At 48.8% G+C, this 23,979-nt stretch overlaps 1 protein-coding gene across 1 annotated transcript; it reads right to left on the bottom strand.

The window, feature by feature from the left end:
- Nucleotides 1-12,734: 12,734 nt before the first annotated feature.
- On the bottom strand, nt 12,735-13,490 carry LOC139051789 (serine/arginine-rich splicing factor 4-like). Its single transcript, XM_070528779.1, has one exon. The coding sequence runs from the start codon at nt 13,488-13,490 to the stop codon at nt 12,735-12,737; it is 756 nt and encodes a 251-aa protein (XP_070384880.1).
- Nucleotides 13,491-23,979: the final 10,489 nt, after the last annotated feature.

Raw genomic sequence — 23,979 nt, 5'->3', positions numbered from 1 at the left:
GGGTCCAAGACAACGAAGAACATGAAAAGTATCAAGTTTCTGAAAAACGCGTTTTGGAAATCTGTCGGTCTACATTGGAATGTGACGCTGTAAACATTGAAAGAGCCCACCGCCTTGGAAGGTACCAGTCCGGAAAAAACCGACCTATAATCGTCAAATTTACCACGTTCAAAGACAAGCAGGCTGTAATGGCAAATGCAAAAAAGTTGAAGGCAACAAAAATTAGCATATCGGAAGATTTTTCGGAAGGTGTGCGGAAAAAAAGGAAACAGCTGTGGGAGTACGCGAAGGAGCACCGAACAGAAGGCGATAAGGTAAACCTAAAGTACGACACACTATACTTAAACAAGACGAAGTATGTATATGATGAATCGCTCAAACAGGTTGTACGGTCTGCTTGACAGGCACGGCCACAGTACTCCGCTTTCACAATACTTGTAGTAAACTGCAGAAGTATTCGCAACAAAACCGACGACTTTTTCAGTCTTCTGGAAATTGCGAAGCCAACTGCAGTAATTGGAACCGAGTCGTGGCTGGACGGCGATATAGGTGATACCGAAGTATTTCCCGAAGGCTACGTCTGTTATAGGAAGGATCGCGGTCGTCGTGGAGGAGGCGTTTTTATATTAATTCATGAGGCAGTCGACTCCCGGAAGCTGGACGTTGATGTTGGCCAAAATGAGTCAGTATGGGTTCAACTTAGGTTACAGAACGGGAAATCTCTTGCATTGTGTTCGTTTTATCGCCCACCTGGAAGCCCGGTTAAAGTACTGAGTGACCTGTCTGATACCTTGGAGACAATAGACGCCGATATCTTATTCGTAGGTGGTGACTTTAACTTACCTGAAATTGATTGGTCCCGTCAAAGCATTACAAGTAAGTTAGGAAATGCGTCGAGTAAAGAAATGATAAGGATATGCCACTCCTTCGCATTATCTCAAATAGTGCTAGAGCCTACTCGAGGAAATAATATATTAGATTTGCTATTCACTAACCTTCCCACGGTAGTGCACTCTACAATAATAGTACCTGGAATAGGGGATCATAACGCTGTCGTTTGTAACATGCACCTCACATACGCCAAAATTGTTAACTGCGGTCAGCGGCGCATATATGCTTACAAAAAAGCCCGTACACTTGACATATGTCGAGCACTAGACGCATATTACGATGTCTTTGAAACCTTATCAGAATCTAATGATGTGCATGAACTGTGGCGCATATTTAAAAGCAAAATCTTTGAATTGCGTGAACGATACGTTCCATCGTGGTTGATGACGTCACGGCGTGGCAAAAGTAAGCCATGGTATACGAAGGAAGTACGCAAAATCGCCAAGCGAAGGCAGAATGCTTACGCTAGCTTCAAAATGAACCAGTCGGCCACAAGAAAAGTTAAATTGCATCACCTTACAAAAGAAATGAAAATTGCAGTGAAACAGGCCAAGGAAAAGTTTTTCGGCTCTTTCCCCTCGCGAATTAAAAACCAGCCTAAAGTATTCTGGAAGCTTATCAAAATGAATAGAAAGGACGACTTATCAATTCCCCCCTTAGACGATGCTGGCATCGTTGTTCACGAAAATCTGGCTAAAGCAAAATGCTTCAACTCATTCTTTGCTTCGGTGTTCTCTGCACGTGGAAACAGCAGCAAAATGAATACGAATTTTGGCAAAATGGGTGGTGAACCAATGGAAGACATTTTGATTGATCAGAGGGGAATTGAACTGGTACTAAAGCGGCTGGACGTTGGTAAGGCTTGCGGTCCTGATGGCTTACCTGTTGCTTTACTATCCTCGTGTGCTCACTCTGTCTCTAAATATCTTCGCGTTATTTTTGATAAATCATTACGAGAAAGTGCCTTACCTGATGATTGGAAATCTGCAAATGTTGTCCCTGTGCACAAGTCTGGACCCCGTAACAGTGTATTGAATTATCGACCCATATCTTTGACATGTATTGTTTGCAAAGTGTTTGAACATATCCTTTTTACTAGCATTATAAACCACTTAAACAGATACTCCCTTCTAAGTCCTCAGCAACACGGATTTCGTACAGGTTTTTCCTGCGTTACCCAGCTAACAGAACTAACACATGATATAGCAAGTGCATTAGATAACGGCTGCTCTGTTGATTCAGTTTTTCTCGATTTTGAGAAAGCTTTTGATGTTGTTCCCCACGATTTATTAGTAGAGAAGTTATCATGGTATAATTTAAACACATCAGTTATTGCTTGGATTAAGGAATATTTAAGCTCAAGGCACCAGAAAGTAGTTTTAAACAGCGAACACTCGGATGACATTGAGGTAACATCAGGAGTGCCACAGGGATCCGTCCTGGGCCCTCTCCTATTTTTAATCTACATGAATGACATATGTGTTGATATTTCATCTTCTATACGTTTATTCGCAGATGATTGTGTGTTGTATAGAGTTATTCATAATGAAAATGATTGTCTTGCCTTACAAGAGGACCTGAACAAGGTTACAGATTGGAGCGAAAATTGGGGCATGCGCATAAATTTGCAGAAAACTGTTCACCTGTCTTTTACAAGAAAACGTATTCCTCATCAATATAAATACGAAATAAGCACTCAACAGCTGTCATCTGTATCCGAGTTCAAATATCTTGGTGTTTTTTTTACCTCCAATCTGTCATGGCACCGACATATTGAATACGCTTCAGCCAAGGCGTGTAGGGTACTAGGTTTCTTGCGACGAAATGCAAAACATTTTCCTACGGAAACTAAGCAACTCCTGTATCACACGAATGTTAGATCTGTCCTCGATTATGCTTGCACTGTATGGGACCCTTGGCTAAAGGGTGACATACAAAAGTTAGAACGAGTGCAAAATTTAGCGGCTCGTTTTGTGTTCCGTAATTACTCTAGGCATTTCAGCGTATCACGTGCGAAAGACAATCTTGGCTGGGAACTATTAGAGGAACGAAGAAAATCACTCAGGTTAAAGTTCTTTCATAACATATTTCATTCTAGAACTGGTATTGAACGCGACAAGTACATACTTAGGCCTGATTATGTATCTTTACGTCTAGATCATGTGAATAAGGTAAGAGAAATAAAATGCAAAACCGAAATGCTAAGAATGTCTTTTTTCCCCAGGACGATTTCGAACTGGAACAGGTTACCGCAGGAATCTGTAACAATTCTGTCTAACGATGCATTTTTTTCTTCCTTGTCATAACGTTCTTTTGATGAATGAAGTTGTGCTCTAAGGACCAATGCTGTCTGAAGATGTATCTTTCTTTTTCTTCATTAAGATATATTCTGTTATTGACTGGAGTTGTGTTTCTCGGGATGTATATGTTGTGCTGTAAATTATTTAGCATTTATTATGAAATGACTTGTACTGTTTGTTGTATATACTATATGACCCCCCCCCCCCCCCCCACTGTAATGCCACACTGGCGCTGTGGGTTCTGTAATAAATAAATGTACCATTTCATTTAGCGTGGGCGTGTGAAAGCACCTGCAATTTACTACTATTGCTACTCCATCACGATGCAGAAGCCAAATTACCAGCTGGAAAATGCTTTCCGCTAAATCGTCGGTTTCTAACGCGATACTGCAGCGTCCGCCTGCTTCGCGGAACGGCGGGAACTTCTCATCAACCATCAAATCACCGCGGCTTCCATAGAACCTCGCCGTCGCACCACTCCTGACGAATTGACCGGGTCCCCAGAGGAAGACTTTAGGGTGATACGCCCTATGGCAGGCGCGAATTGCGGGAAAGCTTACCGTCCTTCTCTTTCTCTCGAGCGTTGTTTCGCGCATCGCCTATCGGTGAGTCACTCAACGACGTAATCCCCATAGCCGTGCGCTGACAGACTTGCGTTATGGCGGCAGCCGTTGGTATCAACCCAAGCGGCACGTACGCGCGGCCATTGACAAGTCCATACATTAGCTTGCACCTTCCTGTGCACATGTACGGCGCAGGTGCTTTTAAGAAATACAAACTGTGTACAGCGATGTTTATTTTGACTCCAAGGGTGCGATCTTGTACGCGTTCCAAAGTAGAACGGAGGCGGTTCGTTCCACCGAGCCAAGTACGATTCGTCAATTTGAACCGTGCCGAACGCCATGACGTCAATTGTGACGTGATATCTGCTGTCAATCATTCCGTGTCGTCTGCTATCGGACGAACGGAACGGAACATACCGCCTATTTCATGACGTAAAGAACGAACCGCCTCCGTTCTATTTTGGAACGCGTACAAGATCGCACCCCAAATGGGGAATCCTGTTTACCGAAACGCCTTGCGCTGTCAAAGCATAAAACTACCAGTTTCAGCATAACGATAAGCACGATTCATTTAATGTCTTAAAAGATCGATTACATTCGAACAATTAATGATAAATATACTTTCTTAAATTTGTTGATTGGTATAAAACATTACAATACTTTTTGTGCAATCTCAGCTTGCATTTTAAGACACCTCTAGACGGCAGTGAAAAGTAAAAGGTGCTGTTTCGACGCCTGGCTGTGCAACTCAGACACACGACGAGCGATGGCAGCGCTAGTGTCAACACCGACAGGAGTGTTCTTTGGCTGCAGCTTCACGGCGTATCCAAGTGCGGCGTCGTGCGATGCCGGCGTCTGTTCTCCTTCTTGGCGGCCGCTTTTGCTGTTGGCGAAGATGCGGTCTTTCTAGCGCTCGAAGGAGCGGTTCTCGAGCGCTGTGAATAGACTTGCCGCCGGCTTCCACGCTAGCAGCAGGCACATCTGACATCGGCGTCTAGTCGGGTTCGACTGGACGGCATCCGCAATCCGCCAGGACAGCACGTGCGCTGGGCGTCGCTGTTGGCTCGGCGACCACGAAACAAACACCGAGCGCCATGGCGTGCCCGGGAGGAGGCAGCCTTGAAAGTATCGCAGAACAGCGCAGCAGCAGTGAGCCAGGCGGAAGCCAAAAGGAATATGTCGTTCTTATGTATTCCTTCGAGCTTACATTCCGGCGACGCTTTCGACCTAGGTGTTGTAGTCGTGCTGTTCTTGCTTTTCCGCATGGTGTTACGCGCGAGTAGCAGGCCTCGCGACGGCCCACCCAGCCTGCTTCTCGACGAAAGACACCAAGGTGGCCATTGCGTCTCGGGTAGCAGGTGGCCGAGGACCAGTGGCGTCTGCTGCTCCGCGGATGGTGCTGGAGGACGAGTCCAGCAGCCTGGATTGGCCAGCCGCGTTCTCGCGCTGGATGTTGACGTCGCGATGGATAGCGCTCCAGCGGGCGCCTTTCTTCCAGTACCAGGCGGCTTGCCAGAAAGCAGAGACATCGACAGTCTGGCTGATTGTCCCGAAGGGCAACATCGTGCACCTGACTGGACGAAGAGAACGCGATGGCCAGCGCGACTGTTGCCAACAGGGCGAAGCTTCAGCCGGAATCCGCAACGCCTTCCTTGATTTGAAGCTGCCTGCGTGGCTGCGCGATGGGCGACGGCCGTTGGAAAACGTCGTGAGGGCGTCTGTGTGTCCTGTTCGATGTCCCCACCTGGACAACTCGAAAAGGCGCTGGGCGTGCTCCGGTGACGGGAACATTCTTTGTGGTCCTGAGGCGGCTTCCAGCCGTTTCCGGTGGCAATCTGCCGGCTTTGTCTTACTGTGCCCGGCATCACCCCCCGCAGAAGGCGCCTTCTTGTCGTGGCCCGGGCCAATTGCGGAGGCACGAACTTGGCTGTTTCAGCGCCAGCGGAGTCACAGGCCCAGCTGCACCTCGGCTTTGACAAGGGGTTGCCTACAAGCTCTCGAGGCGCAGCGTCGCGTCTTCGTTGCTCCCAGCGAAGCCGGTGCGAATGATGTCCCACTGCGCCGTGGTTGTCAGAAGTCCGGCTCTCGGCAAACACGCTTGGTTGCGGACGGCTGAGGGCGATGTCGCAGTGGCGGAGGTCGGCGGGAGTGAGGTTGCTCCGACGCCCGCAGCGAACTTGGTAGGCGCTTGCGCGGCCGGCACATGTCAGCGGAATTGCTTGCCTCGGTAGTGGGACACGTCGCCGCCGAAGCTCGCGTGTCCGTTGACGTGGCATTGGTTGGCGCTCTGGATGCGTTGCGAGGCGATGAAGAGTCAGGTAGAAGTGGGCAGGATCCTCGGACGTTGTCCTCGGGAACAGCAGCAAGGCGTAGAGCACGCCGAGTCTGATGGCTTTTCTGCGTGGGCTCTCGTTCGAGAACGACGCGCTCTTGAGGAAAGACTCGTGGGAGCTTCGCGCAGGCACGACTGCTGACGTGACAGATGGTTGTTGGATGGCTTCTCGATGCTTAACATGCACATCCGGGCACGAGGCACGCGGAGGAAACGTCATCGTCTTTCCTCGCGCCGAGTGCCACGTACACTCCTGGTGACGTTGATTTCTCTCATTCGGATAGTGGAAGAAAGCGGAATAGAAAACGTACGGAGAATTTGCATTTCACATCACATCTCGGCTGTAGAAGCGGCCAAAAACATCAATTTTTGCTCTTTAGCTCTGTTCACAGACAGAAGAACATCAGAAAGGCGAAGAGAAGAACGAGGAAAAAAGAGCGGGAAGTTTTGCTGCACTCGTGATGATGTTGATGATGTCCATAAATTATGGCTCCTGTCCACCGTGGGGGATTCGCCAAAAATATGGCACCTGAACTTTTACATAATATTTGAGGTAACTACAACCAATGTGCAATTTACTTATTGAAACAGACCGATTAACAGATAGAAAAAGTAATTTTTAATAGTAATTCTAGGATTTAACTCACAAATATCACTAATATTTTTCTTCTCTTTGAGTTTTTGGTTGAATTGTATATATATTATGCCTTGTAATACCCTGATGTAATGCCTTCGGGTCTTTAAGGTGAAATGATTGAAATGAAATGAAAGAATTGTAAAAGTAGGAATTTAAAATGCAGCACTGCAAGAAACGACCTTTTCTTCTTCTGTGGGTGAAGCTTTTTCAACTGTATCATTGGACAGCGACGTCAGGGTGCATCCTTTTGTGCAAGAGGAAGTTGAGGTTCGTTTCTATGAGATGAGAAGTTGTGGGTGCTTTCTTCCTTGCTTAAGCTGTAACTGAAGATAGAGGGGTGCGTCACGTGGCGTTAGCTTCATTTAGGAAATTAACTCTGAACATCCGAAAAATTTATGGAAATAACTATGGCACAATGTCCTTATTCGAAATATTTGTGTTTCCGTTTGCCAGATGTTTAGGGTACACTTCGATAATGATGGCAAACTTCATCTGAATAAAAAAATATGGTTATTTGCTGAATTTTGATTTATGCGAATGGAATCTTAGAGACGTATTCATAACTTAATAACCTAACAATGAACCGCCGTGATGTAGAGAGAGAAAGAGCGAATTTTAAGGTTGCCCTAGCACACTTTTCGATGACTGCGCATCCTCAAATGCAAGATGCCGTTTCTATTATGTTTCTCAGGTGCTACGAGGAACTAACACGATCTAAATACAAGTCTCTCGCTGTCTCTCTCTCTCTCTCTTTCTTTCTCTTAGATGCTCTGTGTGATGTATTGAAGCCGTAATTTATATATTTATTCACTTATTTATTTCACAGTAGCCCTAACGGCCCTCTAGGGAGGGTATTACATAGGGTAAATGTTATATCGGTGAGGCAAATAATACTGCATGTATGTATATACAATACAAAAACAAAACTGAGACAAAATTATTATACAGTGGATCAATGTATTCTTTTTTCATTTAGAAATTAGTTCTCTTGTGCTCAGGATATGTTCGTGACATTGTAAAACAACACGCAACATTATTCCTGTCAAGCTGAGGATACTGCGTTTGCGTTTTTTTTTCTATCCTGTTGTGTCAATTTGTGGGAAGTGCATACCTTCCGAATTTTTATGTGCACCGTGAGTGCCGTATGTTCTAACACGATGTCATAATAATATGCCGAGTGTCTGTGAAATTTTATTCTACTAATTGAATATGATGAGTGACCCATGACACAGATGAAGCAACGCACTTAAAACTGACACGCTCAAACACACATGGAAAAGGACGTACGCAATGTCGTCTATGTTGCAATGTCGTGTATGTCGTGCATGAATAACTACTTAAGAGGAAAAAAAACGAAATCAGGAAAGAAACAATTTGTGATAACTCAAAGGGAAGCTCATTACTTTTCGAAGCGAGATCAGGATGCCTTAAAACACACACTTATAAAGCAATATACAAGAAGAAAGAAGAAGCCTGTGCTTGCAGCGGTAAAGCTAGGGAAACTACGGAGCCTGTTTAATTAGAATGTGAAGATACCTGCCCAGCGGTCGATTTAGAAACAACTGCCATCATTGAAGCAAGCATTTGGGTTCACCGGGATCAGGGGGAAAGTAAACATATCCGCAATAGATATTATTAAGAGGCGTACAGAAAGAATGTTCACAATTATGGTTATGGGAATTAGTTTAATTCCATTTCTCGTTTCTTTTTTCTTTTTAACATAGGTAAAACATTTGGCTAATAATAACAAGAGCTTGGTGGCGCATACCCCTGCCCCTTTACAAAGGGGACGCTCATAACATCGATTCGTCGATCCATCCGGGGCCCCGCCGGGACGGTAGCGGACCAATCAGAGGGCGCGCCGGAGGGAGGAGGAGCGGACCAATCAGAGCGGGCGCCGGAGGATGGGGGAGGAGAGTGGTATACGGGCAGGTATTTCGCCGGTGCGCGCTCCTTCGCCCCATGGGTGCCGCTCGCACGAGAGCGGCAGCGCCGACGTCGCGCGAATGCCGAGCTTCGAGAGCGAAAAGCGCAGGCCAGGCGCCGGTGGAGGAAAGCCAACCACGAATTTCAAGGGAAGGCAACACAAGCCGAGGGATTGCAGAGGACGGCTAACCCCCAACTTCGAGAGTAAGAGGCCGAGCACCGACGTCGACGCAGAAAGATTCCTCCCACTGAGGGTGCCGATGGACGGTTCAAGAAAGAATTCCTCGACCGTGAGTGCGGCCACACAGCGTCAAGGTGTGTGATGGACTGTGGTTTGAGCACAACCTCACGCAAGTGAAGAGTATGGGCAATCAGGAACCGGCGCTCGAATCTAGCAAACCAACGACAAAGAGACAAAAGACTTCTAAACACGACTTCAAACTTGAGAAAACGATCACCAGCTTCGCTGTTTTGACAGCTTTCACTGCATGGAACTGGTTTTACTTTTTTTTTCACTTTCACTTAGAACACCATGCACGAACACATTATATTTAAATATATACAGAGGACAAAGTTTCTCATATTTTTTAAAGAGAACGAGCTAGCCAGCTAACGAGTATTTCTAATGGCATGGTTAGCATATGCCTAGAGAATGTATGCAGGGCCGGTATTTTGTAGCGATGCCTTTTCCCATTCTATGCTCTTTCACGCTTTTCGCGCTTGGCCAGTGGTCAGAGCGACGGTCGGCCCACATTATCAACGGGATCGGACGGCCGTGTGTGGTGGATGACAGGAATAGCATAGAATAGGGCATAAGGCATCGCTACAAAATAGCGGCCCAGGCTGGCCCAGCTAACTTTAGACAGAGTTTAAAAATGGGGAAATGCCACCTAGCTCGACAGAACAAAGGTAATATTGTTTGCCGTCGTTTGGAGATACTCAACCTATCTTGTTTTCATTTCGCCTAATTAGGTAATTGGTAATAATTATTTATCCATCTTCTCAAATAATATATTTAGATGAAAACTGTCAATGAGAATATTGTTGAGCGACATGAAAATCTCTCGATACAGCTTTCTGTTCCTGAATACGTGCTACATAAAATTGTTTTTCCGAGCGTGAAAGAAGCCCGCGAATACACTCAAAGTGCATCGAGGGGCCAGTCGCGTGGCCAACTTTAAAAAAATTGAAAGTCTTCGCTAAACACCCTGTATATAGGAGCAAGTCTATAAGAGAGGCAATCCAATGGTCTTCACGCTGCACAGAGATGCCCTCTTATTATTGATAAAAATCAGGCTCCTCAGTTTGCTTTCTTCTCGTTCATATATATTGTAAAGCTGTTTATTAGTCACCAGCGTTTGGGCCCACCGTCAGAGCAGGGCACGGACTCTCAGCCCGAGTGGTGTCCCCCGCGCAAATGCGCTGGAGAGAGTGACCGACTAGAAAGCGCTGGGGCAGATGGCTCACTATATACCATTCCACTCCTTCTCTACAATTAACTCGGGGAACGGGAAAGGAGCCGCCCGAGCCCCTAACAGGCGCTCACTATGAGTGGGTCATTGTACAGCTTCAGGCGTTCGACGTTGAGAATGTGTCGTCCACGACGGCGCATATCCGAACACAGTTCAATGGATTCGATCACGTAGTTGGCGGGTGACGCGCGGTCGACGATATGGTATGGCCCTTCATACTTAGTAGTTTTGAAGAGAGACCAGGTGCAGCGGAAGGAACCGAGAGCGACAGAAGCGCTCCAGGAAGGAAGGTGGGCGCAGAAGTGGTGTCACCGCGAGTGCTCTTCCGGCGCTTTTGGTTTTGGAGGTGAAGTCCCGCGCGAGGTCGCAGCACTCTTCAGCATGTCTTGGCGTGGCAGAAACGGGCGCACATTGAGATGCACCGGCCGGTATGGTAGAATTGTGTCGATGGTGTGCGACAGGTGCCTACCGTACAGCAGGAAAAAGGGTGAAAAGCCGGTGGTGCTCCGAGTAGCGGTGTTGTGCGCGTAGGTTACGAAGAGCACCGTGACGTCCCAATTTGTGGTCGGATGTGACGTACATGGCAAGCATGTCGCAGAGCGTACGGTTGAAGCGTTCTGTACGGTCATTGGTTTGAGGATGGTACGCCGTAGTTGTACGTTAAACAACGTACCACTCTTTAAGAATGGCTTCAACTACTTCGGACAGGGAGACATGTGCGAGAGAACTGAACAGCTCCTGAGGTGGCCCATGCATGAAGCAGGATCAATCGACGAAACAGGAAGGAGGCAACGTCGCGCGTTGTAGCTGCCGGGAGGGTGACAGTTCCGGCTTATCGCGTGAGGTGGTAGACTGCCCCAATGGCCCAGTGATTTCGAGCCGATATCACGGGAAAGGGCCCATACGAATCAATGCCGACATGACCAAACGGCTGGGTAGGACAAGGTAAAGGTTGCAGAATGTCTGGCGAGAGGCTGGGTGCTTACGCCTCTCGCCGCCTCTCGCCAGGACAGGCCGTTTACGTAAATATCTTGCAAAATATCTACACAGGTTCTACAGCTACCTTAATGATCAACACAAGAAAATCAGGAAGATACCTATAAAGAAAGTTGTCAGACAGGGAGACACAATCTCTCCAATGCTAATCATTGCGTGCTTGGAAGAAGTATTCAAGCTATTAAACTGGGAAGTCTTAGGAGTAAGGATCGACTGCGAATATCTCAGCAACCTTCGGTTTGCCGATGAAATTGTTCTATTCAGCAACAATGCAGACGAGTTGCAACAAATGATTGAGGACCTTAACAGAGAGAGTGTAAGAGCAGGGTTGAAGATTGATATACAGGAGTACGTTTACCTAGGTCATCTAATCACAGGGAACCCTGGCCATCAGAAGCAAATTCACAGAAGAATAAAAACGGGTTGGAGCACTTAAAGTTGTATATGTGCCTTCAACTAGAACCGCATCTATCAAAGATGCCGAAGAAACCACCATATATATATATATATATATATATATATATATATATATATATATATATATATATATATTCACACTGGCCAACGTGAACCCAACTATACCCACACTGTCTTTAGCGACTCTATATAGGAGCGCTATTCTACGATTTATCATAGGCAGTGTGGGACTGAATACCGCCAAGATCCAGAGAAACTTCAATCAGGAAGACAGAATCAAAGTCAATCTTGTCTAGTTGCCCGCTCACTCGGGAAATCCCGGGAACGAAGAGGCGCCTAAAGTGGACCGATGGTTAGCAAACCGGGTCGCCCTCTCCTTGGAGCCGGACCCTCCCGATAGGAGAGGTAGTGGCTTCCTACAACTAACATACTAACTCATATAAAGAGGTGAAGGCAATATACACTATACGACACGGCAACCTCACGAGAGCGCAGGCACGCACTATCCTCCGCCTAATTCAAAATAACACCCTTACCACTCCTCATCGCTTAGCGATCTTCACAAGCGGAGACGTTGACCCCAATATGCAAGGACTAGAATAAAAACACCATAGAAAACCACAGTCACATCCTCTGGGAATGTGAGGGCCTTCCCCCGCCCAGAGAGCTTCTGCCAGCTCCCTCGGGACATGGGAGATCCTACTAAGGTCCCCGAAATAAAAGCACAAAAAGCAATCATTGCCTATAAGCGGAAAAGATCGCCGCAAACAAGCGGCCTGAAATTTTTCTTGCATAAAGTTGTTTCCTCCTGCAATTTTTCGGCCATAAAGCTTCTGTTGTGCAGATTTATTTAGTTATTTATTTATTTATTTATTTATTTATTGTAATTTACATTGTTGACATTCTCTTTCGCATGCCTTCGTGTTGCCTACACAATTCCTATAGGGCGCCAGAGAGGGCGATGATCGCACCATCTGGGAACGCTTCCTACAATGGGTGATTGAGCAACAGTAAAAACAGTAGAGCGCATCGACAGTGAAATTTATTTGACATTCCCGTCCTGTTGCGCGGTCCAAGCCTAATTCATTGACGGCATCTCCCCGTTTCATTCCTCGATCGTGAGTGGGAGGCAAGGCTGAGGCCAAGTGTAGATTTTCTCCGGATCCGGCCCACATGTATTCCCGGTCACTGTGGTCTTTTTTATTTGCGCTTGCCCCTTTTGGTAGCCTTGCCAGCCGTCCCCTTGGCCCGACGAGACCTCGACGAGGAACTGCTCACCGCCTTCCTTGGTTTTCCCCGCTTTCCTCCGCGGCTTGACGACGAACGCGTGCTACGGGCGCGGCGGCGCCGTCTCCCGCCACTCCTGGTACTCGCGCTCGCCGCAGAGGTGCTGCTCTTGGAATGGCGTCGGCGGCGGCTCTTCCTCTTTGTCCCGCGGCTGCTCTGCGAGGTGGTGGTGGACCCTCCACGGCGGCTGCCCCTCCGCTTGCGGCCACCGTGACCGCTGCGGGACGAGTGCGCGGATTTCCCGCGGCTCCTGCCCCTCTTGGCGCGATGACTGCTGCCGCCGTGGGAGCGACTCCGCGAGCGGTGCCGACGCTTCGGTGCCTTGGCCGCAGCAGTGTGAGCGCCGCCCGGGGAGGAGCTCCTCGAGCGCGCCTTCCGGCTCACCCTGTGCAACGTGGGTCCCTTGCTGGTGGACGGGACATTCGCATCGGCGCCGGGTGTCGGTGCCTCAGCGGCCTTTCTCGTCTTTCCAGAAGCCGTTGGGGCGATGGAACGGGTCCTCTCATTAGATGAAGGCTGGTCCTTGGCGGTCCTTCCACGTGCTCGCTTCACAATCGGGGCCTCTTGAGAAGGACTGCCGTCATCGTTGGCAGCCGGCGGTTGCCGCTTCGTGGTTCTGGCCCTGCTCTTGGGCGCGGCCGCTCCCTTCTTGGTGGGCTCCTCCCCCATGGTGGTCCCCGCTCGGCCCTCGGGCCTCCGTCCGCACTCGCTGCCAACCAACCTGTCGCTGTCGTCTGCCTAGGAGCAGACAGCCAAGCGGCGTCCCAGGCGAGCTTTCTGGAGGAGCCGCGCCACCGGTGGGAGCACGGCCTCCTGCCGGGGTCCGAGCCACCGCCGCTCTGATAGACGTTCGAGCCGCGCGCTCGAGGCCCGTGCAATGGCTCGTGGAGTGCCGGGCTTCTTTTTCCTCGATCGCGCCCATTATCTGGGTTTGTGCCACCAATTCAGGCTTCATCATCTTCTCCGCAGAAGAGCTACCTTCTATAGCATTCCAGTGTTTGGCTCTCAGTTATCGATGTACATAAGTGTACCGCAAATAACAGGCCAAATTTATTTTTGAAAGTATGTTTCTGAACGAATGCCTTCTTTGTTAACTTGCGTCAGTTTGGTGTCCGTAAATAATATTTCTCGAGAAATAAACAACCACTTGGGCTTCAGGGTATCTGAAACTATTGGTATGTGCTGTTAGGATCGGCCTGCAGCTATTTCAGCCCGCTGAACGTGTTCCGATCCAACCGGGACGGCGGCGCACTTCAGAGAACTGCGGATAACCAGCAGCCACGTGGCGAGGGGTCAGCTCAGGGGAGTTCTCGAGGGGAGGTAATTGGCGGAACCTCCCCACGCGCTTTTCGAGACACCAGAGAATGTGCTCCCCGGGTGAGCCACCCGGGACGGCTCCGAGTTCGACGAAGCAGGCTTTGTGCGCAACACGACAACGCCGCCCTGTTCTGCTATGAGTGGGGGAGTTGCCGCGGGAACGCCGACGAAGGCTCCTTCCCACGCACCGACCAACACGCAAGACAATGTGCTACGCGCACACGCTACCCGGGTCGGCTTAGAGTTCTACGAAGCCCCTCTGACTTCGGCTCCGGACCATTACACCTGTGTGTGGGTACGGCACGTGTATGTGAGCCCTCCTCCTCCAAAAGGGCGGGTCATCTTCAATAATGTCGAACTATGACGTTGAGCAGTGTGCTCGTTGTCGTGCTCGAAATGTACTCGTGAGCTGTATGCTCGTAAGCTGTTTGCTGTATGCTCGTCTTGCGGGCTCCATTTGGGAGTCACGCTAGACTGTCGATGTATTTCTTGTTCAACTGTAAATAACATGTAAATAAATCCTGCTCTCCTAAGTCTTGACGAAGAGTCAAGCTCCTTCCTACAGCTACGACTGCCAAATCTTACATCTGAATGGCAGCGGTGAGATCGGCCTACAGCCCATAGATCGTCCGACGAATCTTACAATACACAAGGTTACGCTGTCGCATCCCGCAACTGAATTTTATTTACATGGATCTGGTCTGATGATGTCCCCTCTATGCCACAATTGTAAGGAAATTGAATCAGTAGACTACATCTTTCTATCATGCCGACAGTATTCAAACCATGGAAATATGTTACCCGAAGCTCCACTCTGCACAAATTGGCTATAGGATTAACAATACCGGAAATATTATCATTTGGAGCGTCGATACTAGGCTATAGTCACAGATGCGTTTCTTGCGCCGCGTTTGATTTTTAACTCAAACGAAACAATTACCCCCCGAATTATTGTAGCTTTATTCTACCTATCTGATCAGCATTAATTTCGCTGAAATTGGTTTCTCCAAATTGTTTTTTACCACTTTCTCTGTTCTCTACTTGATTATAGGTTCTTTTAAAAGTTTCTCTTTAGTTAGTCTGACACCTCGCTCCAATACTAGTATAGTTATTCCAGTATCCCCTTTTGTTTTCCCTCCTCTTCTCCCTTCTTCACCTGTTCAAACAAGACTTCTCTGAAGCTATCTCCTGCCGCCCGATTCGTGGTCTATCCCCCTTAGTGGGTACGAGTCACTAAAAATGATCATCATCATCACCACAAATACCCGCTCTTTTTTCGTCGCTCTTGTCTTTATCTCTTCGATTTTCTTTGGCAGAAATGTTTTCTTTCGCCCCAAATCGAGGGGCCTGTTTTGTTCATAAATGAATATTTTTGTCATTTCCAAAAGTGATATCAAATGCAAGTTCCCCGTACATCTTCTATTCCGCTTTCTTCAACTGACCAAATGGGAGAAATCGACGTCAGCAGGTGTACGTGGCACTGGGCGCGAGGAGGGACGATGACGTTTCCTCCGCGTGCCTCGTGTTCCAATGCCCACTTTAAGGATCGAGTAAGCCAGCCAACAACCATTTCTCACATCAGCAGTCATGCCTGCGGGACGCTCCCACGAGTCTCTCTGCAAGGACACGTAGCTTTCGAACGAGAGCCCACGCAGAAACGCATCGTACTCGACGTGCTCTAGCCATTGCTCTGTTCCCGAGGACAACGTCCGACGATCCTGCCCACTTCTACCTGACTCTTCGTCGCCTCGCAGCGCATGCAGAGCGCCAACCAATGCCGCGTCAACGGATACGCGAGCTTCGGCGGCGACGTGTCCCGCTACCGAGGCAAGCAATTCCGCTGACACGTGCCGGCCGGGCCAGCGCCTGCCATGTTCGCTGCAGGCGGCGGGGCATCCTCTCTCCCGCATATCTGCACCACTTCGACATCGCCCTCAGCCATCCCCAACATAGCGCGGTTGCTGAGATCCGGACTTCTGACAACCATGGCGCAGTGGGACATCACTCGTACCGGCTTCGCAGCGAGCAACGACAACACGACGCTGCATCTCGAGAGCTTGTAGGCAACCTCTTGTCAAAGCCCAGGTGCAACTGGGCCTGTGAGTCCGCTGGCGCGGAATCCGCCAAGTTCGTGCCTCTGGCCCGGACCACGGCATGGCGTCCTCTGCGACGGCTGATGCCAGGCCCCCTTCACCAAAGCGGCTGGCGTCGGCCTCAGAACCACACGGAATGTTTCCGATGCCGGCGCACGCCCAGCGCCTTCTCCGGTTATCCTGGAGGGAACATTGCACAAAACGCAAAGGCACCCCCCCGACGGTTTCCTCCGACTGTCACTAATCACGCAGCCACGCAAGCGGCTTCAAGCTGAGAGGGACGTTGGGGATTCTGGCTGAAGCTTCGCCCTGTTGGCAACCGTCGCGCTGCCCATCGCGTCCGCATCTTGCCATCAGCTGCACGAAGGTGCCTTTCGGGACAACCAGCCAGATTGTCGATGATTCTGCTTTCTGGTAAGCCCCATGGTGCTGTAAAAGGCACCGGCTGGAGCGCTATCAAGTTCGCTGCAGGCGGCGGAGCAACCTCACTCCCGCCGACCTCCGCCACTGCAGCATCGCCCTCAGCCGTCCCCGACATAGCGCGTTTGCTGTGAGCCACGCCTCTGTCAACCACGGTCACCATCCAGCGCGAGAACGCGATCCTGCATGCTGGCCGGCTGGACTCCGGACTGGTCCGGATTCGTCATCCAGCACCATCCGCGGAGCAGCAGACAACGCTGGTCCTCGGCCACGACTGTGAGAAACCGCGACTGTGAGAATCCGCGACTGTGAGAAACCGGTGTTCCTGTGGAAGCGGGCGGCGGCAAGCCTATTCACACCGCTTGAGAATCGCGCAATTGAGTTCTAGAAAAAACTGCACCCTCATAAACGGCACAGGTGGCAGCCAAGAAGTAGAGTCGATGCAGGCATCGCACGGCGGCGCACTTGGCTACACAGCGAAGCTGGAGCCAAAGAACACTCCTGCCGGTGTTCACACTAGCACTGCCATCGCCCGGCTTGTGTCGGAGTGCCATCTCGCGACGCGGCAGAAGCATTTTTTTTCGCTGCCGTCTAGAGTGTTCTTAAACTGGAAGCTCATATTGGACAAAATGAATTTTCATATATGCGAATGAACAAAGTGTTAAAAAGTGTAATTGTCATTAATCCTCATGTAATAGGTGCTTTAAGACTTATACGTAGCAGGGCTTGTGTTTACGCTGAAACTGGAAGTTCCGTCACATTCCTTGACATAGCAACGCACTTAGATAGACCGGTTTGACGTTTCCAACGAAAATTTCATCACTCTAGAGGAGTTTGCATTTATTAAAAGCGTCTGCGCCGTGCGTGTGCGCAGGCAGGCGTAAGCATGTATGAATGGACTTGTCATTTGACGCGCATACGTGTCGGTCGGGTTGGTACTAACGACTTCCTGGATAACGAAGTCTCGCAGCGCACGGCGATGGGGATTATTTTGTTAGGTTACTCCCGGATATGGCGCTACGGGAAGAAACGCGCACGAGAGAGAGAGAGACAGCCGGTAACCTTTCTCGCAATGTGCGCCTTCCGCTGGCCGTATGATCATAAAGTGTTCCTCTGCATGGGGACCCGGTAATTGCGCCAGATGTGGTGCGACGGTGATGAGCCGCTGTGATTGGGTGGCTGATGCAAAGTTGCCACCGTTCTGCGAAGTAGCCGAACGCTGCCATTTCGCATTAGAAACTGAACATCCAGCGGATTTTCCAGCTGTTTGTCTTATAAGTAATGATGCTGTAGCAGTAGTAGTACTAAACTATATTGCACCCTTTGAGAAGTAACGTATCGGGTGAAGAAAGCGGTCTTCAACCGCCGGTGGGCAGACTCCTGAGTCCAAAAGTCCATCAGCAGCGACCGCCCGTAAAGCCCGCTCCACCAGCCGAAGTTGGCCTTGCAAAGCTCTAGCTGGACAGTGCTGATTCCCAATGGCCTATAGGTGGGATTAGGAAGGGGTTGCAGGTGGAGTGAGCTATGGCAAGCCCGCAGTGAACGGAATGTTACATGCTGTATTAGTACAGCAGTTAGACATAAAAGCCAGTGTAGCTCGAACGATACCCCTATGATGCATCGCTGCGTCCCAAGTGCTTCAATCTAAGTGGAGTGACGCGCAGCGAAGGTACCTTTTGCTGGCACCCTGATTTACCCATCCAAGGTATAATAAATTTAAAGTCGACGAAATAAGCAGACACCATTGTTTGTGCAAAGATAATGTCGAGCAACTTTTGACACGGGCCGGGTTGAAGCATCAGCGCTAATGCTGATGATCATATAGTGGTGATGGTGGTGCACGTGACGACTACGACGATAATGACATCTTCAAGTGGCACATGCCGAATCTAGCAGCATGAGCAAAACAAAGCTGAGGAGTGATAGATTGTAATTAAAGTGGCATGAAAGAAAAGAAGAAGGTTCAGGTGTGTAATATTCCTTACAAAGCGGACTGACTTTACTGAATTTCGAGTTCGGATTTCGAGGAGATAAACTTGACTTCCAATAGCCTGTATAAGCAACGACTTCCGCTGTTGCTCAAGCGAGATGGGAAGAACTGATTACCGGGAATATGCCAAGAATTGGGACGCAGACTTCGGAAGAAAACAAAAAAGCAATTAAGCAGCGAACGATCAATAATTATCACTAGAAGTAGCACAGTCAGTAATTCAACAGTCTGACTTCAAAACACAAAAAATTCGTTGACCGCAGTCATTGCTCTGCAGGGTAGACAGAAGCTAAGCAGGTAAAAACGAAAAATAACGAAAGCATGGGCGTCGCTTGTTATCTCGCGTATGAATCACGCCATGTGAAGAAGTTCGCGCGGCGCTTATAGAAGGAAGTTTGGAATAAATCAAAGCATGCGTGAAAAGAATAAAATTGGGAAACAGATTTTTTTTATATCTGTATCTTTCTATTTTGTGCCGTTACTTCTGCCAGAGTACGTTTTAGTCTAGATTGCTCGCTTTCGCGTTAAGCCGCCAATTTCAATTGCTGGATTCACTTTCATTGTGAACTTAATTATAAAATTGTTGTTAATCAGGCTGCTGGAAGATCCTGCGGGGAGCTTCGTTATATCCACCCTTGATGCGAATTTCGTACTGAAGAAATAATTTCACCGACGATTACGATACTCCCTCATGCGAAATTTGAGCACAGCTGTTTAGGCATTATGAATTCGTGATATATTGTAGCAAAGAATGTGGTTTTGAACTACAGTGGCCCCGCGGTGGTGGCCTCTGCACGGGCAGCTCGTTTAGCAGCTGCAGCGGTAGACAAAGTATTCGTCGCTCATTGTTGAGAAAGAAAGCGTGAACACGAGAAGGCGTGACACGCGCGCATCGCATTCTCTAGCGGCGGCGGCGCAGGCGTAGGAGCGCATGCGCAGTGGGCCCGAAACCCCACACCAGCGCTATTTCCATATATGGTATCGGCGGACGCGCTCGCCGCATGCCTGGTCGCCGCCGTAGAGCACGTCTCGTGCGGTACTCCACCTTCCTTCCTCCTCACTCTTTCGCCGTGCTCTCTTCTTCCGTTTTCCTCCTCATGCTTCCTCTGCACCCGTTCCTCCGCCTTCCTCCTCGCGCTCTCTTCACTCTCGCCCTCTTTCATCCCCTGCTGCGCGGCGCGTTCGCTCTTTCATCCTTCCCTGCCCGTGCTCGTTCGTTCGGTTACGCCGAGGGACGCCGACGATTAACGCAGAAACGGGCGCCCAGGAGCGGCACTCTAAAAGGTAAGAGTATGTTTAGAACCACCTATACCACTGCAGAAAACTCACCCACCGCAGAAAAACTCCAAAATAAGGTGCGTGGTGCCACGCATATCGATGTTTCGCTTTTCGGGCGAAACTGTGATGTTGTTTTTCTTTAATTTTCCAACTCACTTTTTCATTGTAACACTGTTATTGCGTCCTAAAACAACCCATTTGATTGTTTTCGTGGCGCTTTGTCCTGCCTAATTACTATTTAGTGGTTTACTCGCAGCGTACGAAATACAAAACGTGCCGCGTGATTGCACTATCGCGTGCAGCGACACCAATGCTTTCCGAACTGATTTGAAGAAAGTAGCTCGACTAATTACTTGACCTCGGCAGCCGCCTGGCCATTGCGCAGGCTGCGAACATTACGCGGAGCACGCAGGTCGCAACAAGTATATAAGCCAACAGCGACAGACGGTTGCCGATTTCAGGCAACGAACATAGTTGTAATCATGATGCCGTACGGCGACGTGTCTATGCAAGAATTAGGAGATTTGTGCATTCGGACACAGACAGCAGAATCATATTTTATTTTTAACACTATATGGGTGCAGATATTAAAGGAATAATACAAAAAATCAAAAGTTATAGCATGTATGATGTTGCCCAGTTCCCCCACCTGAGTGACCACAGCCCAGCAGGGGACCGGCTGACATGACAGAGCGCCGCCGAACACATTATGTAAAGGAGCAGGTCATCGCAACAGCCGCTGGGGAGTGTCCAACTGGCCCCACCAGTCGACGTGAGCGTTGAAGTCGCCAAGAATCACAATGTTCCCGTAGCGCTTAGTCGCCGCACGGCATTATGAGGCGTCCAGCTGGCTGTACACGGACTCCCTCGTGTCAGGTGGACAGTACATGCACGCGAGAGGAGTCGTGCTCCTCGATAGTAGTATTTCGATAAAGAATTCTTCGAGCTCTGACTCGTCCAACTCGTCGCGACGCACCGGAAGAAGGCTCGAGGGGACTGCAATCAACGCTTCCCCTCCTCTACCACGTTGGTGCCTTCGAAATACGCTGTGTCCTCCGACGTTGAAGAGTTCGCGCTCGTTTACGACTAGATCAAGCCAGAAATCACTGAACACCACTGTATTGGTTAGAAGTAACACCACATTGGCGGGTAGACCAGGGGCGCTATAACGTAAAACTATTCCAAACTTTTCTATTCCAATCCTGCAATCAGGGGCCGTATTCTGTAGCGGTTCCTTTGGGAACCGGTTCCTTTTGGCTGTTGCCATTGGTCGGCGCTTCGATGTCGTCATCCCTGGTGGGCGGGACGACAAATTTTGATGACGTCACACAGGTTGCCAGTCATCTGGAAAGGAACCGGTTCCCTGCTAGGAGCGGAACCGCGGAGAAGTGGTTCGTTTGAGAGTCGCGCGCGGGGGCGGGCATGATGTCGAGGGTTGCTAGGCCAACCATCGCTGCCGGCTAATCTCGCGCCAGCTGACGAGCCGGCACCTAGACGAGACGAGACAGAGACGGCAATGGCGGCTGCCTTGGTTGGGCTGCTGGCGAGTGCCGAAACACAACGACACGACAAGAGGCAACGACGCGACGCGTTCGGCATGGCCGAAGAAGAGTTTCGAAGGCATTTTAGGCTTTCCAAAGACATAGTGCGACGTCTTTGCGATGAGCTGGAAGGACATCTCGAACCTCAAAGATTGCGTGGTGTCGACACTACGATGAAAGTGCTGTGCGCGCTGCGGTTTTTTGCCACCGGGAGCTTTCAACAGTGCGTCGGGAATGAAGAAGCGGTTGCACTGTCGTAGCCTTCGGTCAGCCGGATCATTACAGCCGTCGCCAAGGCCATTACGGTTGTGGGCAAAGAAAAAGGATGGGTTAGATTCCCATCCACGGCGCAACAGAAAGCCGCCGTCAAGGAAGGCTTTCTTAGCCATGGAAAAAATTCCAGGAGTTCTAGGATGTGTGGACGGGAGTCTGATAGCCATCGTTCGCCCTAAGAAGCTCGGCCCCGGCGAAACGGAATCGTACTTGAGCCGTAAAGGATATTACGCCCTCAACTGCATGGTCGTGAGTATCGTTCATTGACAAATATTTTCGATATGTGTTTGCGCGAGTGCACGTTGCAAAAAAGTTCGTTTCGTTATTTTTCATCAATTGCCGGTAATACTTGCGTTCCTATTAGAGAAAGTAGCGTTTGTGTTGTATCTGTAATGACGACTTTGATCTTTGCATAGAACACGGCCGCACTTTTTCAGTGCTCTCCGATCACAGTTGAATAGCCTTTTCGATGCTACAATGTAAACACATTAGGCGCGACTTAAACCGGAATAGACGCCGTAGCAGTGAAGGGAATCTTCGTCTGCGAGCGATCCTAACAGAAGACGAGCCCTTGTGATTCTTATTCGACGTAAAACTAAAGCATTGTGGCCAATAGACTGTAAACGTGAAAAGGAGCATCCCATCAATGAAAATGGGGTGAGGGAGAATGAGAATGTGTGGACACCCATTTGCTCTAGCTGTTAATACGGCACATGCTGTTTCCGCGTTCTTTCGCTTGTAATAGGCACTTTGTCTGAAAAAAAAACCACAGGTGGCACTCTTTAGCAGAATCTTTTACAATATGGACGGAAGAAACCAAAGGAATTGTTTTGCACATTGTGTTGTTACCGCACGCCATACATGAGCGTGTGAACACATGCCAACATTGCATTTGTAGGTTAAGATGGCATTGTTATCATGCTGATCATTAGTTCAACTGCCTACTGCGTATGTTGATATCTCCTTTTCTGTAATTGTGTTCACTGACTTAACAGTAACTGATTGGCAAGTAGTGTTGCAAGCAAAAGGTTGTGCCAGATATTTGTTGCAGTGGCACTGACACCTTCTCTTTGCTTTCCCTTATGAGGTGTGCGACGCGAAGCTGAATATCCTGGAAATTGACCCATGGTTTCCGGGATCGTGCCACGATTCTTTCGTCTGGAGGCATTTTGCATTTCGCCGCCGCCTCACTCGTGGCCCGTTACTTCATGGAGAAGTCTTTCTTGGTAAGTGCACCTAAAGTAGCAGTGCTTCTTCCACATGTAAAACATACACAGTCAAATAGTTTTGCATCCTAGCAAACTTTAAGAAAGCGTGATTTGCTAGAAATGTGTTGTGAATGCAGCAGTACCTAATGAACCTGCAGCGACTATCGGGAGAAACAAGTCTCTCTTAAAACGCAGATATTTGTACCAGCATGTATACAACAGCTGACATGTTAGGCTGTTTATTTATTAATTTCAATACACTGAATGCCACGTGGAACACTACAGGCAGGGGTGGAATTCTACAGAACACGTCGAAATGGCAGTTTTCAAGTATGGTGGAAAAGGGTTGGTAACAATGGACTCGGGGACCTGGTCCCTGTCCTTGGAACAAAGGAATAAGCATGTGCGTGAAACTTTCGGCATCGACATTAGTGATCGGTGCAGTATATATTGTAGAATGGTGCAAGTTACGCTATTTTGCTTTGTGTCGCAATGTGTGCGATTTTTGTTGTTGCAGCGACATGTGGTGCTGGAGTGATTAGAAAGGATCAAACGGGTAGCTCGATTTTGGGTACCTTCATGAGAAGAGGTACGAAAGGTAGAGCAAGGATCCCAGATACTGGGAGCATATTCGAGAGTAGACCTTAGAAGTGTTTTATAAAATAACACTTCTGAAGAGAGAAGAGCTAATAAGTTTTAGTGGAAGATGTACATTTAGGGAGGGGCAAATGGGATGAACGGAGCAGAAAACCACGAGTATGAAATAAATATTACATGTCCAACTTAACCTGAGAATGAGATTTGTAGCCAAGACAACAGGTGAAATAGGGCTTTTCTTTAAAATGAGTTGAACTTTCTTTACAACTTTCCGGGAAGGTCAGTGTTTGATAGATATTGCGACAATAAATCCAAAACCCGCTCCTGTTGTAAAAGGGCCCTGGCGTAGACTGTGTTCTTGCATTGCGCCTTAATGTATCCATTTCGTTCACTGACATGCAACACTTTACAGGGGACTCTGGGTACCCGCTAGTGACATGG

This window comes from Dermacentor albipictus, unplaced genomic scaffold (assembly GCF_038994185.2).
Source record: "Dermacentor albipictus isolate Rhodes 1998 colony unplaced genomic scaffold, USDA_Dalb.pri_finalv2 scaffold_14, whole genome shotgun sequence".
Taxonomy (NCBI): domain Eukaryota; kingdom Metazoa; phylum Arthropoda; class Arachnida; order Ixodida; family Ixodidae; genus Dermacentor; species Dermacentor albipictus.
Note: the sequence above shows the minus strand (reverse complement) of the source record. Positions and strands in the feature narration are given on the sequence as shown.